The sequence below is a fragment of the Amblyomma mixtum genome, chromosome 8, assembly GCF_055824585.1.
Source record: "Amblyomma mixtum isolate Tamu chromosome 8, ASM5582458v1, whole genome shotgun sequence".
NCBI lineage: Eukaryota > Metazoa > Arthropoda > Arachnida > Ixodida > Ixodidae > Amblyomma > Amblyomma mixtum.
Window position 1 is genome coordinate 80,328,195 of NC_143019.1, and position 15,199 is coordinate 80,343,393.

Consider the following 15,199-nt stretch of genomic DNA (forward strand, 5'->3'; position numbering starts at 1 on the left):
TGCTTCTCCGGAACTCTGTGCCAGGCTGAAACATATTCGCAGACAAAATATTATGGGCCACACTATGTGGTTTCAACTCTTACCTTGCGAACATACAAAGGTTTTCTTCCTTTACGTGCAGGTGCACATGTGACACTTGTAGAGGTATTAGACACTACATTCATATTGCTAGATGATGCTTAGACGAGCTTGATTGCACAAGCGTGGTTCATATTATTCTGTCTTCAACTGTACCGTCTTTGTTAAAAGTAACCAGGGTGCATGGTTTGGTTCTAGCTCCTACAGTGGAGCGCTTACAGCTTCCCTGAAGCAGAAGTGGTCGTTAAAGGGAAGGGCTGGGGGTCTTCTTACCTTCCAACACATTTGATCTTTAGGAAAGCAACAAGGGCTCCACTATACAGGCTAGAACCAAACCATGAAGCCTGGTTACTTTTGACAAAGACGGTATGTACTGAAGAGGTGAAGAAAATGTTCATTTTTCATTTCATTACCTTGATGAATATGCAAGAAGACTACATCAGATACTATGTTTTCAAAGTGCGTGTTTCTTTATGCTTTTACATTGTGCATCTTGACCAGTTACTAAGTTGGCTCTACTTTAGCAGGTCGCTTTCCTAGGTTTCCCCACAAATCCTGGTTAAAAAAAATGGATTGTCGCAATAAGGAGAGATGAGGGAAAGGAGTTCCGCATAAACAAGCACACAGAGGTGTGCTCAAAGCACTTTGCCGGTGGCGACGTTTACGCAAACTATGCAATCGGCACAAGGCGCCTCAAGGCTGATGCGGTGACAAGCATATTTAGTTTTGCAAGCAAACAAAATAAGGTGCAATGGAAGACACCGAAAGAGCGTTGAGTGCAGAATTTTGCTCTGAATGGAGAAGTCACAGCAGCCAGTGGAATGCGAGCTGACGACATTTGTAATGAACATTCTGGAACGGTTCATGTACCAACAGCATGTCTGGATGCTGAAATGGACAGTAGCTCCTTGAAATCACAGCCGCCACAATGTACACGGGACTCGCCGCACAAAAAGAAGCACAAGATCTGAGGCAATCACTCACAGCAGTGAAGCATGAGCTGAAAGTTACCGAACAAGAACTCCGACATGCTCATCTGGAACTTCAAAGAGCAATACAAGAAGCTAAAGAAAAGCAAGAAGAAATAAAATCAGCAAAAGAAATGCTGTTTCGTACCAGCAGAGAACTGGAACTCGCGAAAGCAACAGTAGAGAAGCTTGAAAAGAAAGTTGGAAGAGAGTTCTCTATTAACCGATTCAAGCAGAGTGATGATGAAATTAGATTTTATACCTGGCTGCCATCGTATAGAATGTTTAAAATAATTTTAGTTTTTTCGTAATCCAAGGTAACAGAGAGGAAATATCAGACTGAAATCTTCATCACAAGGGCACCCCGAGGTAGGCGAAGAAGCCTCAAAGTGGAAAACGAAACGAGAGAAGGACCTTGCTGGCAGGTTCTGTGTGTCAACAGCCACATGTGTCAACTACCACAGCATCAAGAATCTGTATTACCTGGGCCAGTTTTGCTTTCACGAAACTAACAGAGATACCGCGCTGTATGTCAAAGGAGCTCGTTCAAAGGGAAATGCCACTATCTTTCCAAGGAAAGCACTCCGCTGCAAGAGTCACGCTGGGTGCAACAGGAATTAAATGTCAGGCATCCAGCTCATTTGCACTGCAGTCAGCAACATTTGAATCATACAGATCAGCAAACACCTATAAAGGGCCCGCACTCGATGGTACAATGACCTTTGTCTCCAACTGGTTTCCAGGTTCCGTTTCTGACAAAGAATTTGTGCGCCAGAGTGGTTTCTTGGCCCTTCCTTTCAATGATGGTGATGTTGTCATGGCGCACAAATGCTTCAAAATTGAAGAAATGCTTGAGACAACCAACCAGACCTTGAATAACCCGTTTTTTTCTCAGAGGAGGTCAGTTCAGTGAAGAGGAGGTAGAAGAAACGGAAGAAATAACATCCCTGCGGATATATATTGAGCGACGCATACAGCGCATCAAAAAATTTCATATCTTTGATATGCTCATACCGCTTTCTCTTGGCCCCGTCATAAACAAAATGTGGATTGTATGTGCTATGCTAAATAAATTCCAGTGTCTGCGGGTGCAACAATCTTATGAGTGAATGTGTTACAGATCTGCTCCTGCCACAATAAAAGGCAAGTTTTGCTCTCTTTTTATGAGCCTTGGTGTTATGTTGTATGTTACTGCAAATAAGTGACGTTTGAAAACTGATGCTGGACGTTGTGAATAGGGTAGCTGTAGAGCCTATTACCTGTCTCCTCACAGCCATGACATTCTTCATTTACACGGACATAAAAGAAGAAGACAAGGGCTATAGGATGCAGCATACAGAACAAAAAATGCATGCCAGAAGATCTCAGTTATTAGTAAATGCACCCATTTCACATTACGAATTGACACAAGAACTCAGCAATATAAATGTCACTGCTCGACTTCGTTATTCACTCAGGTAAAGCAACAAGGTCTGGGTGGTGTCCTTCATCCCTTGTCGCTTGGTTACCAGAGAAGCACACTAAGGAAGTCTGGCGTGAAAAACCCAGTTTGGCACATTAGGAGCTTTACGACATAACAGTGTAACAATAAGCAAGAACAAATAAATGCATAAGGTTGTATAGACAGGCATAAGAAGGTGGAAGTCACCAGTGCCACAAAGAGAGAAATTAATGTCAGCATGACTTGGACACTCCGAACTGGCTGCTGGATATCCATTGAACTGACGGAACAAGTATTTGTGCACGCACGAGGCACAAATGAATATTGACGCGTTATGCAGAGACAGCATCCCTTCCGAGTAGCACCGCCCTCGAAGTAGCCCAGTTCTTTGTGCATCAAATCGTCTTACGTCATGGAGCCCCACAAGTTTTGATTACGGACAGAGGGGCTGCCTTCTCCTCTGAGCTCTTGCATCATATTCTAGTCTTTAGTCACACCAGTCACCATAGGACGAATTCTTATCATCCCCAAACTAACGGACTGACGGAACGTCTAAACAAGACGCTTACAGACATGCTTTCCATGTACATGGACGTGGAACATAAAACCTGGGACGACGTCCTGCCCTATGTCACGTTCGCGTACAATACAGCCGTACAAGAAACCACCAACATGACCCCCTTTAGCCTCGTTTATGGCCGTCAGGTGACGACAACACTCGATGCCATGCTGCCCCATGACGAAGACCACCCAAATGACGACGTTGCATCCTTCTTACAACGCGCTGAAGCTGCCCGCCAACTCGCACGGCTTCGCAATCAAGATCAACAGGGCCAGGACGCGCAACGCTACAACCTACGGAGACGGCTTGTTGAATACCTCCCGGGTGACCTCGTCTGGGGTTGGTCCCCAATCCGACGACGCGGCCTAAGTGAAAAGCTCTTCCGCCGCTATTTCGGTCCTTACCGAATTGTGTGACGCCTTGGAGCCCTGAATTATGAAGTCGTCTCTCACGAGCCTCAACAATCTCGACGCCACCCCCGCCCCGAGGTGGTCCGTGTCGTTCGCCTGAAGCCCTACTACGAAAGGGCGCACTAACTCTTCTCGAGACCACCCCTGCGTTCGTGGCGGCATCGGGTCGATGCCTTAGCAGGAGGGGGGCTAATGACGCCAGCGCTCGTGCAGACGGAAGCGCCTCTCAAGAAGAAGAGGAAGTGTGTGTGTGAAAGTGAAAGTGACCTGGAAGCGCACGTCTGTTGACCCGCTGTGGACCCTCAGCCGCTGATTACCAACGTGACGATATTTGTAGGATTCCCATGTATTTTCATGTATTTTTCAATGTTCTATAAACATTTCGATATGCTTGTCATATTCATCACATAACAAACACTGTTGTGTTTCCTGTCACTAAGAAACCCCAGAGAACAGACACCAAACTTTAGTTGGCTTGTGTTTTTAATGGTTGACACCACAATAGTAAATGTAGATCACCATCTGGTTCTCGCTAGCTCTTTCTGGCTCTTGATGCAGGCTGGCCTCAGTCCTGCAGTGAATTACATAAAAAAGGAAATGATGCTGAAGTTTTCATGCCTCACAAGAGCTACACTTAACTCACAAATGACGGAGGGGAAGACACGCAAAAACTTGGTGTCTACACTCCTTTAAATATGTTGATACGAGGGGGCAAGCCAAAGAACAGGACGACGCGATGGCAGACGAAATACAATTTTAATGGCTGCGGACCTTAAGGGAATTTTGAGGCCATGTATGGCTACAGCGCAGAAAAAGAAATTGCCAAGTTTTCGTTTTGCAACAGCCCAATCTTGAGCAGAAAACTTAATGTGGTCAGTGATCAAGAACTGTTCAGAAAACACAACAAAATCGCTGCAGGATAAACCAGATAAAGCCATTTGGCCAAGGACCGACCTGATAGCAGTAGTCATGGCCACGGTCCAGCCAAAACACGCCCATGCTGTCCTTCTTGAGGCAGTGCCCATCCCCCATATCATCGGGAATTTTTCCCTTCAAACTGTATAGGCACTTCACCTCAAGAATGTCAAGTGAACGAGTTTTACACCGGTCGAAGACTAGCCTGTCCGGTGAAACTCCTAGCCATGAACATCAAGGGTTCACGACCAATTCATTGCGAAATGCCTCAACATCATGGGTCCTGGCTTTCATCGCAGCCACGTATGGTTGCACAGCTGGCTCCTCATTCGTAATGCTGTACCTGCATTAACGGCATCAAAAAGCAAGTCAGAATTTCACCTTCGTCTCAAGGGGTGTGTGCTCACCTGGTCTACAGCAATTAATCAAAGAACCGTTTGCATTGTATTTCAGGGCAATGACTTAATTTTAATACTGCAGTAATCTTCGTTCTTTGCCGCGCTGCCATTCTTTTGATTCTTTTGCTTACTTAAGTCATCCAAAGTGTCTTATTTGTGCTTTTGTTGTTTGTTTTATATTTGTGGTTTTGTTTTATTCTGTTCAATTGCCTGTGCCCCCCCCCCCTATGTAATACCCTCTCGAGGGCCTTTAGGGGGTATTCTGTATAAGTAAATAAATAAATAAATAAATAAATAAATAAATAAATAAATAAATAATGAAGACAAACGAAAGAACACATGCTGTTCCGACCCTGACATGGTGTATATCCACAGCAAAGGAGCAAGTGATGCCCAAAGGAGGCCCTACAACTAATGGAACCCACTGATTGGCATTCCATCATGGCAATCCACTATTATGACAATGCAGCACTCAGGAAATTAGCCACAAATACACCTCTTCATAATTCGCTGAGCAAACATTTTTGTTTGGCTGTGACGAGAGCAGAGAGGAGCTTGACCACCAGCTCTTTCTTACTTTAGGAGCCCTGCCCAGTGTCCAATGTGACGACATCCTTTGACCCCTTTTTGAAAAGGTCTCTAAAGGGCAACAATGCTTTCTTTTTTCAGACGTCCGCATATTTTTCTGAAATTCTTATGATGAGCTCTTCAGGCAACCTTTTGTATGCCATGTCATATCCACACCTGTTGATATTCATTCTTTCTTTTCTGAAAGAAAAAAATTGTGACCTTTTGTCATTTCAGATAAAGAGAGATTAAATTTACCGCTCATGGTCACCTGTTGAGCTATTCGACGTGCACATAGGAGGCTTCACAGCCCTACCCATGTTGCCATGTGTTGTTTGAAATTCACTTCGGCTACGGGACGAGAAATTCGTCGGCTAGAAAGGAATTAGAAAGGGAAAGGAGCCAAGAAAGGCAAGTTATAGCCTTGTCGCGGTTCTCGTCGCGAGTGAGCGACGAGAGACCGAAGCAGTGAGCTTTAGTCACTGTAGTTAATTTGCTGCGTGCACGCTATGGCGTATTTGATGAAACCGCTAAAAGTTGGCGCTCTGAACGCACGAGGACTTCCCTCGAAGCGTAAGCAAGTGCAGTTGAAGCGACTGTTCTGCGAGTTAGACCTAGGCATCCCGGCTATTCAAGAAACAAAATTTGAGGATGAGCAGCAAACAGGTAACATGGTGCTAGGTTTTCGGTCACAATTAAATGTCTGCGAAAGCCACGCGGCTGGTTTGTCGGCGGGATGTTGTCTTTTCCAGATCGAGTACATAGGCATAATAGAGGAACAAATAATACCTGGTACAATGGGCCGGTTTATCGTGTGTGACTTCACATACGAAAGATTCGCGGTGAGGGTTGTTGTCCTGTATGCTCCTACGATACGAAAGGAGCGGCGCAGATATTTTGATCAGTTATCTTGGTTCCTTGAATAAAGTCCAGTGCTCATATCATTGGGAGATTTCAATTATCTTTTGGACCCTAAAGATAGTTCAAATGTAGAGGATCTATAGACCGTTTTCAGTTTTAGCTTCGCTCCCAGCGCGCCGAACACCGCCATGTTGCTTAACTCCTCTCTGGCTGGTTCGGAAAGGCGGTGTCCGTGCGTCCCGTGAGTTCTCTGCGGTTCTCCGTGTTTACCGTATGCGGTTGCTTAGCTGTAGTAGCCCGATTTGGGTGTATGTGCGATTAAAGCTGAAACGAGGTCTTCGCGAAACCACTGCGCAGTCGTCTGCTGTTCAAACAACTACAGGAAGCGAAGGCGGCTTGAAGCGGAGCAGTGTGAAGAACACAGAGAGCCACGGCGGCAGTGCGGTTGCGGGCTGTTTCAGCTACCCATACCTTACACGCGAGCATCTACTGCTGATGTCGCTAAGATATGTGTCGTCTGTGACCCTTGCAAAATCAAAACATAAGTAATAATTTGGGTAAATGATGCAGCAGCACTGCGGGTTACGTGAAACATTTTTGTTATAACTGCCGACACTGGGGACTGATTATTGCCGACAACGGCACTGTCAACATAGCTGTTTGACAGTACATGAAAGCCATGATGCATTGCAGAAATGCCACAGCTGTATGCTTGCAGTAAATATCTCATAAACCAGCAGGACTTAAAAAACTGAAGGCCGCAGCTTTGATGTGTCCACCTTGCATCGTGAGACCTCATGCTTCGACCAAATACTATTTTCAACTGACGCCATAATGCAAAGTGCCGATTGTTTAAAAAAAAATGTGCCTATTAGGGACGGGAAATCAGCAGGCACGCAGTGCCCACCCGACGACACGCACGCGCTTTCTCGCTCTTTCGGCATTAATCAGCGGCCGCACCCGAGACGGACCAAGCAGATAGGCCCCTCAGGGACTGTCACAGCAGGTGAACCAGTTTCAAGTGTATAAATTACATCGCGTTCGAAGGCCAGATGCCTCTCTACTACATCTTTTAAGGCGGAAGCCTTTAATGTCTCATCGTTGTAAGCAGCAGTTGTCGACAGAAAATGTCACGCTTTTCAATTGGTGGAAACGGTCGTGACGTCACAGTGCGCGAATTTCAAACGGGGCCAATTGTACTTTGGCTAGTATCGTATGGTGCTGCTCCAAGTAAGTGGGACTGAGCCTTGTTAATTGCTTAATTACCCAATTAGCCTAATTAGCTTTACTAGTCAGGCCATATAAATAAATAAAACTGATTAAGAAATTGGTCGAGGTCAGGAATCGAACCCCGGTCTTCGGCGTGAGAGACGAGCATGCTACCCACTCCGCCATGCCAGCTTTTTTTTTCTTTATTGCCTGTCTTTGGCTCATGACATTGCACAACAAAAATACACATAACTCTATATACATACGACACTGTCGTGGTCAGCCAGCACGAGACTGGCTTCGTCAGCTTAAAATTCCCGCAACATACACAACGGCTCTAGTCTTGAGAGCCACTCGGGAGGCTCCGCAGCTTCTTTTTGGATTGCAAGAAACCAGTCCATGCTTTCCCGAAAATAAATTCGGGCCGGTCGTGCGTCTTTGTCACAATGGTAGCCTGCCATTCTGGAGCGCCATATGCAGTGGAGGCCCAAGAGCATTATGAGGTCAAAAGGTGCCCCATCCTCATTATCAGTGCTTAAATAGCGAATTCCGTGCGCGTCAAGTGGTAGCTCTTTCTTTATGGTCCTTTGTAACACGTCCCAAAAATAAACCCCTTCCCAGCAATGCAAAAAACATGGTCTATTGTTTCAGGCTGTTTACAAATTAAGCAGTTCGATCCCCACGGTAAAAAGAAATCCTTTCCCTCTAGAAACTTTTTAACTGGTAACGTCCCGGTGTGTACTAAAAAAAGAAAGTCTTTACTCCTGGTGGCACCTGCATTTTCTTCACCCTTTTTAAAACATCCCCTCCCGGGCCTCCACTGTACAAGGCCCTGTACATGGGCTCTGGGAAAACAATATCACAAAGATCATTGTACAACTTTTTTCTTTTGCTTTTCCACGATGGTTTGGAATGAACAAAGGCGCGTCTAGTGAATACGGTGTCTTCACTCACTCTCATCCTCCTCCATTCCCTTCCGGCGAGGTTTAGGTGTCCACCGACAAATGAGAGATAGATACATTTCCTTTCCTCAAAAACCAATTTACCGACGAGCGAGGCGTAGAACCGAATGGGCGATGGCGTTCTATGGACTCCTTGGCAGCGTTGCAAGACGCTGTCGCGTTCCACTCTTAGGAGCGAAGCTTAACATCTTAACCACACATCAGTGACCACACTTTAGGTCAAAAAAGTGCCCCCCTGAATTTTGTGAGACAGTTAATGCGTAATTTCCTTTCCTCAAATACAATTTTCATTTTGTTCATTACGGCTCCTCTTTATCTATCTTCTTTCACTCCCACTTCCTCCCTTCCTCTACGGTGCGGTTCAGGTGTCCACCGAGATGACGGAGAATTACTGCGCCATTTCCTTTCCTCAAAAAGCGTTGCGTTCAAAGGGCAAGGCATCGCGCCGAACGGGTGGTTGCGTTCCGTGGACTCCCTGGCAGCGCTACAACGCGCTGTCGCGTTCCACTCCTAAAGGCGAAGCTTAAGCGTCATTAATTAGCAGTTAATTAGTATTCATGCATTAATCAGTAATTAACCATTGATTAGTGATTTGTCATCACTTAGTAATTAGTACTCAATTATATGTAACGCCACCAGTGCCACAGAAACAGCGAAGGTGGTGCGGAAAACGCTTCCGCCTCTACCCACTTTAGACAGTCAAAGTGCCCCCTGAATTTTTTCCAAGTTCAGCGAAAGACGACGCGAAGCTCCACATCCATTTTCCTCTGTTCCTGCGATACTTTGCTTCGACGCGCGGTGCCGACGGATGGATTGGCGCTCCGAAGAGCGCGGCCACACACTCGCATGTTCCCCCTAAGTGTGGACCACCCTACATCTGCACGCTTCACCAGTTATTTTACCGTTAGTACGAAGTAATCAAGAAATTTATGCAAAGTTAAAAGCCGTAACAGAATTCTGTGCGCTTAGGGCTCCAGCGGTGCCTTCTCCATGTAGCACTACAGAAAGTACCGTTTTTTAGGACAGTGCAGAGGGAAAATGTAGTGAAAGACGCGGTCGAACGCAGTTTCAATCTGTTCGTGTCACCGGCGCAACTCAAAGAAGACCGCTTGACAGAAACACTGCTGTTAGCTCGGAACGGAGCGGTTTTTCTTTTATAATTATAACTACAACAGAGAAGCGCCCAGCATGTTTCGTGCTCGCATTAATAAATGTCTCCATTATAGACACCAGAAAGCCGTTAAATGAATTGCGCACACTTGCATAGAAGCGCACCTCCAATGTCGATTTTCGGCACAACTTGCAGGGAGACATCCGCGTCGCCGCTCGCCGAAGCACGGGCCATTTTGTTCACAGTTGCTCAGTGCATACAGTGCAACACTTTGCGGGTCAAAATAATGCAAAAATCAACACTCCGATAAGGCTAAACAGCGCCGCGAGTACTCGCTGTCTGTATTGCAGCGGCTGCCACCCAAGCCAACTTGGCGGAGAAACCGGCCAGACGCAAGACGGCTCTGCTGTCGAAAGATGGCCGCGCGCACTTGAAAAAGGTCTATAATACATGAGTGTTGATTTGTTATAGAGTGTCCTAAACGAGGGAAGCTTAGAGGACGTAATAGGCGTGATGAATAGTCAGAAACATATGTATTTTGCGCATTTTCGAGGTAGTAGCCACGCACGACTGGAGAGAATATATGTGTCGGCGCAGTTTTCTCCTTCCTGTGAGTAGTATGAAGTGAAGCAAGTGTCATTGAGTGACCACTGCTTAGCTACGATAACTTTGGGAATAAGGAAGCAGCGTAAAGCAGAAATTAACTGCGATATGTGGAAACTAAACTGTAAGGGATCGGTAGTGTACGCGGGGTCATCGGAACGCGGCTGGGGGCGCTCAAAGCGAAGCGTCTACTTTCTTGGAACGCGGTCGCTAGCGAACGCGACGGGAAGTACGGGTGTCCCCCGCCCCGCGGGACCGATTCGCGCACGTGCCGGCACGAATGTGTATTTGTGTTTGTTTTTATTTTTATTTTGTGGTGGAGAGAATGTTCTACTACGCCCATGCTGGCACGACCGTGCGTTTGTGTTTGTGGAAAGGGCGTTTTGTCTTACGGGAGCTGGAGTGCTGGCCAGGCTCTCGATAAACCAATCATGTGGACATTGTAACATGATTGGAAGCCACCAAATGTGGGCCGGGCCTTTAGGGCTTTAAAACCGGGCCCCAGAGCCGGAATAAGGGTTCTGCGCTAAGGTGAGATGTTATGCATCTTCGGCTATGCCGAGTAGGGGCCTCCCCTAATGGTAGCCAGATCCCCCTTTTGTTGTTTTGGCCTTCTTGCTGCTTAATGTCTCTAGTGCCTAAATTTGTATATGCTGTAAATATCTGTGTGTAAAACTTCAAGTTTCCCTTTATCCCTGCGTCTAAAATCATCGCAAGACCGTCTCTGACGGGGCACCCCTGGTGCGAAGCAACGCTTCAGTCTTCAGTTAAACAAACCGTCTCTGGCGGGGCACCTCTGGTGCAAGGAAGATAGAGAACCTGAACTTTACTTAAACTTAAGGTTTATAGAAGAGGACATGTTTTTAAGAAAAGTTAAGGAAAGCATGGATATGTTTAATAATAGTGAAACAGGATGTATTCAATCTTGGGCGCGCTTTAAGCAGAAGGCGAAAATCCATGCGATTGAGCGCTCAACCATAAGAAAGTATGGGGGAAGAAGAAGAAAAGCCACTGCAGCAGCTTCTGGCGAATTAGGGCGCGAAACAAACAAACGGTGTGCATGTTAATGCATGATATAAAAGGCGTCAAAATTAGGCTAGAACCTTCAGATGCTCACAGGTACAGAGGGGAGCGATAAGACCACGCACGGAGAAACAGCTTACTGGCTTTATGCCAACAAAACGCGCGCTCTCAGATGAAAAGCGATTCCTACGGTGGTACAAGATCTCAGTTATCGAATACAAAGGACAAAACCTCAGTGCTGAAAGTAAAATTTCGAGTGCAATCGTGGAACATTACCGTGGGCTGTTTTCAAGCAAAGCACGAAGTAAAGAAGAGTGTCGGGAAAACTTTCGGCCACTTATGCCAATATTAGGAAATGAGATTACTGATGAACTAGAGAATAAAATAGGTATTAAAGAAATCGAGATAGCAATAGATGAATTGAATGCCGGAATGTCCCCGGCATCTGACCGTTTGAGTGCGGCCTTCTATAAGACCTTTAAATATGACCTTGCCACTATGCTTTATAAGCTTTTCAAAGAGTGTTTTGAGGTCGGTAGGCTGCCATTTTCATTTAGCAATGCTCATACGGTCTTAATTCCTAAAACAGATGACCCAACAACGCTATTAAAAGTAACAAGCTACAGGCTGATTACGTTAACAAACGCTGATTATAAAATTCTGATGAAAGTGTTAGCTAAGCGATTTCAATAAGACATCAAAACAGTGTAGAACATTACGAAACGTGTGGAATAAAAACAAGAAGTACATTAAAAAATATTCATGTAGCACGCAGCGTGCTCGAGTGCTGCGATGCTCTAAACAAGAAACTGGCTATGGTTCAAAATGACAGAAAAAGCATTTGATCGGGCGTCTCATGAAATACTCTATTGTTTGTTGGAACATAATGTTATTGTTTCGGTTGTTCTAAAAGGGGTAAAAATGGCTTATGCATGTTGCTCGGCACGCCTTATGATAAACAAAAGGTTATCTGAAAGAATTGATGTAAGGACATCTTTTCGGCAAGGATGTCATTGTCCTCTCTGATTTTTGCTGGTTATTCGGAGCCTTTATGTAGGAGGATAACTGCGAATGAGTACATTCGGGGTTCTAGTTTGGGAGCGTGTGAGTTTAGAATAGTGGCATACGGTGATGACGTGGCGGTCTGTTGTGAAAACCGCAAAAGTATTGTAGTAGCGTTACAAGTAACCGAAAGGTATTGCTTGCAAACTGGTACCGCAGTTAATTTAGACAAATGTCTCGGAGCCTGGCATAGGCAATGGGACTTAGAACCAGAATTGTTCTGCTGGGTCCGATGGACAACAATTCCCGGAGTTTACTTGGGAGTCCCGCTGGAGAATTATGGGGGAATACCGATTACTGCAATGAAAAGCGGAATAAATGCGGGGCGGGATGAAAGGATGGATGCGCCGTAGTGTTTCCATTTCCGTGCGTGCAGCTGTATGTGAGCCCTTTCTTGTGGCAAGGGTCATGTATTTACGTCAAGTATTGTACTGTGCACGAACCGATATCGAAAAGTTCCATTGTGTTTCCGCGGTCTTCATTTGGGCGTCCAATTCGGAGCGAATTCGCAGATAATCTCTTTTGGAGAGTAAGGGACGGGGACTGTCTTTAATGCATCTATATGTGCAGCAGGTTCTTTTAACGTTTTCTTTTTTCCATGAGCAGAATGACGCCTTCCTACGAACAGCCATACAAATCATGTTATCCAGTGCACTTCCAGAATTAATTGCCTCTTCGTGCAATGCCCGGATGTACACAGTGTCTCGCTTCCTGCGAGAGGTGGTCTGGTCGTTGAGGGTTTTGCGATTGCGGTTCCCTTTAGAGCATTTAGCGAATGTAACGACGAAGCGACTGTGCAAGGATCTTATTGAACAGTTGTTCCCAGCGTCATTGTACAGAACTTTATACTTCTTAGGTGAGTTAAGAATATGACAGTTGCATCTGGCGTCAAAACATCCTTTTTCAAACTGCAAACAGGAACCCTATCAGTAAAAACATGGCTAGAAAAAAAGGGCCTCTTTGTTCCTTGGGGATCACACTGGCTCTTGTGCAGAAGACCAGAGACGGTAGAACACGTGTTCCTGGATTGCTGGGATGCGGTGTTCTGCTGGGATGTTTCACAAATAACCCTAAAAAAAACTTGCCATTAACACCGTGCGCTATTAGGCACCTGACCACTGCAAGTGATGTTGCACAGTTTGACCAGATTACGTTATTGGAACTTCACTGTATTTGGATCAGTAGAACGGCTGTTAGACATTGTGACTTGGGTGCCCGATCGGTATGTGATTATTTTGTGGAAGCTATGGGTAAATTAAAAGTTGTCTTGAAGCAGCCGGGCTATGCGGATGATGTATTGAGTCTGACAGACCAACTTTTGTTGATGAAAGTTTATCAGACAAGGTTGTCTGCGAAGGGGCTAACAACTACAATATTTTACTGATGCATTTATTCATGGAATTAGGAAAAAAATTCATGGGGAGACCATAATAGTTTCCTCGTCCACCTCAAAAAATTGGATAATATTCGGCTTGACTTCAAAGCATCCAGAAACTGACACTCATGTGAAAATACTTTTTCTTCATAATGTATTGCGACATTCATAGTTCAAAGATTTTTCCTGTTGTGCTTCACTAGGCTTGCTTTGTGACCATTTAATCTTAACACTGCGTTATTTTTTGCTGCCAAGTATGTATGACTAAGGGTCCCAACTAGCTTCGGCTATCAGTCCAACAAGTTTGGATCTACTGTATTTACTCTGAGCAAATAAAATAAATGGAAATGGGAAAAAATTGCCATTGGAAAACTAGCTTTTTCTCTCCTTCGTTAAGGTTAATCAAGGCAATCCATGGACATCTTTATCCGAGGAAAAGAGCTCGACGAAGTATATTTTGCAGATAAGAGCAAACGCAGGAATTTTATTTGTCATCTTCTATGCCAGCTGCTGCTGCAGCCTCGCTTCGGATGTGTTTCCACAGGTCCATCACCGGTGATATTTCTTCCGTCTGTCTTATCGCAGCCTCCATGCGTCGGAGGTGTTCTGGCGAGAAATATTCTTTCCAGCTGCCGACCTTGGCCTTTCTTACGAAGATATATTTACTGCTGCCAGATTTATGTGCATCCTTCCATGCCTCTTTATTGCTTTCACTCACTCTATTTGATGGAGGTAGTGAGTTCATGTCCAAATTTACATTCATGACTTCTCTCATGTTCTCTGCCGCGCAGCGTTCAATTAGCTTCTTGAGTAACTCTTCGTTTTCTTGCAATTCAAACGCGTAGCTATCTCCAAGGAAACGCGCCAGTTTCAGTACCGTACCCTGCGTGTCTTCGATCAGATCCTCATAGCAAACGAAGAACACATTGGGCTCCTCTTTAATGGCATAACCAGAAACTACGTGGTCAAAGTAGGTGCCATGACCAAGTATGCCCTCACTGAGGAAGGACTCAACAAACTCATCAAACGAGCCATCCTGAAAGCGATAAATGTTCACGTTGGTCACGAAGTGGAAAAAAGATACGGCCAAGTCCCAAGGGTTCCGAGCTACGTAGATGTACTTTGCTTCAGCACTTAGTGCCCCCTTTCGCTGTGGAAGGTGAGTTTGCAGCAGCCGCAAAGGCAGGATTGGCTTCCAACCTTCCAACTCTGATATTCCAAGATAGCGCACGTTCTCATTGAACTGCGCACGAGAGCTCACGGGCTGGCCTCTATGCAGTATGAGCTGCACAATGTAGAGAACCCAGTGCGTCCCTGCTTTTGGGTAAGAAAGCAGTACTAGGTCGCCCTTTCCTGGTTGAAATCTGAGCGCGTCCCTGAAGAGGTCCGGGATGTAGTGAGGACCCCTCGGTTCGCCATCTATAAGCTGAACGTGCGGCTTCCTCTTCGCCATGAGAAGACTTCAGACAACCCACCTGCACAGAATTATTTTCAAGTAAACAATATGAAGTAAATATCCGATCATGATGATTACCTTATTTTATGTATCTCCTTGCGTTGCACTGCGACGCTCTGGCAGAACCGCTTACTTTCACCGGGGTGGCGCTTAGATTTTATACGTCTAATATTTTAAACCAAGCAAAGCATGGCGAAC

The 15,199-nt window shown here is 45.5% G+C and overlaps 1 protein-coding gene and 1 pseudogene across 1 annotated transcript; one reads left to right on the forward strand and one right to left on the reverse strand.

Moving 5' to 3' along the window:
* Nucleotides 1-1,575: 1,575 nt before the first annotated feature.
* Nucleotides 1,576-2,155, forward strand: LOC149333168 (uncharacterized; annotated as a pseudogene).
* An 11,874-nt stretch (nucleotides 2,156-14,029) lies between these two features.
* Nucleotides 14,030-14,998, reverse strand: LOC149333169 (sulfotransferase ssu-1-like). Its single transcript, XM_089557670.1, has one exon. It carries the CDS (start codon nucleotides 14,996-14,998, stop codon nucleotides 14,030-14,032), a length of 969 nt encoding a protein of 322 aa, XP_089413796.1.
* Nucleotides 14,999-15,199: the final 201 nt, after the last annotated feature.

Bases quoted from the DNA above. Each gene is read 5' to 3' on its own strand.
- LOC149333169 (XM_089557670.1), bottom strand. From the start codon at position 14,998: ATGGCGAAGAGGAAGCCGCACGTTCAGCTTATAGATGGCGAACCGAGG.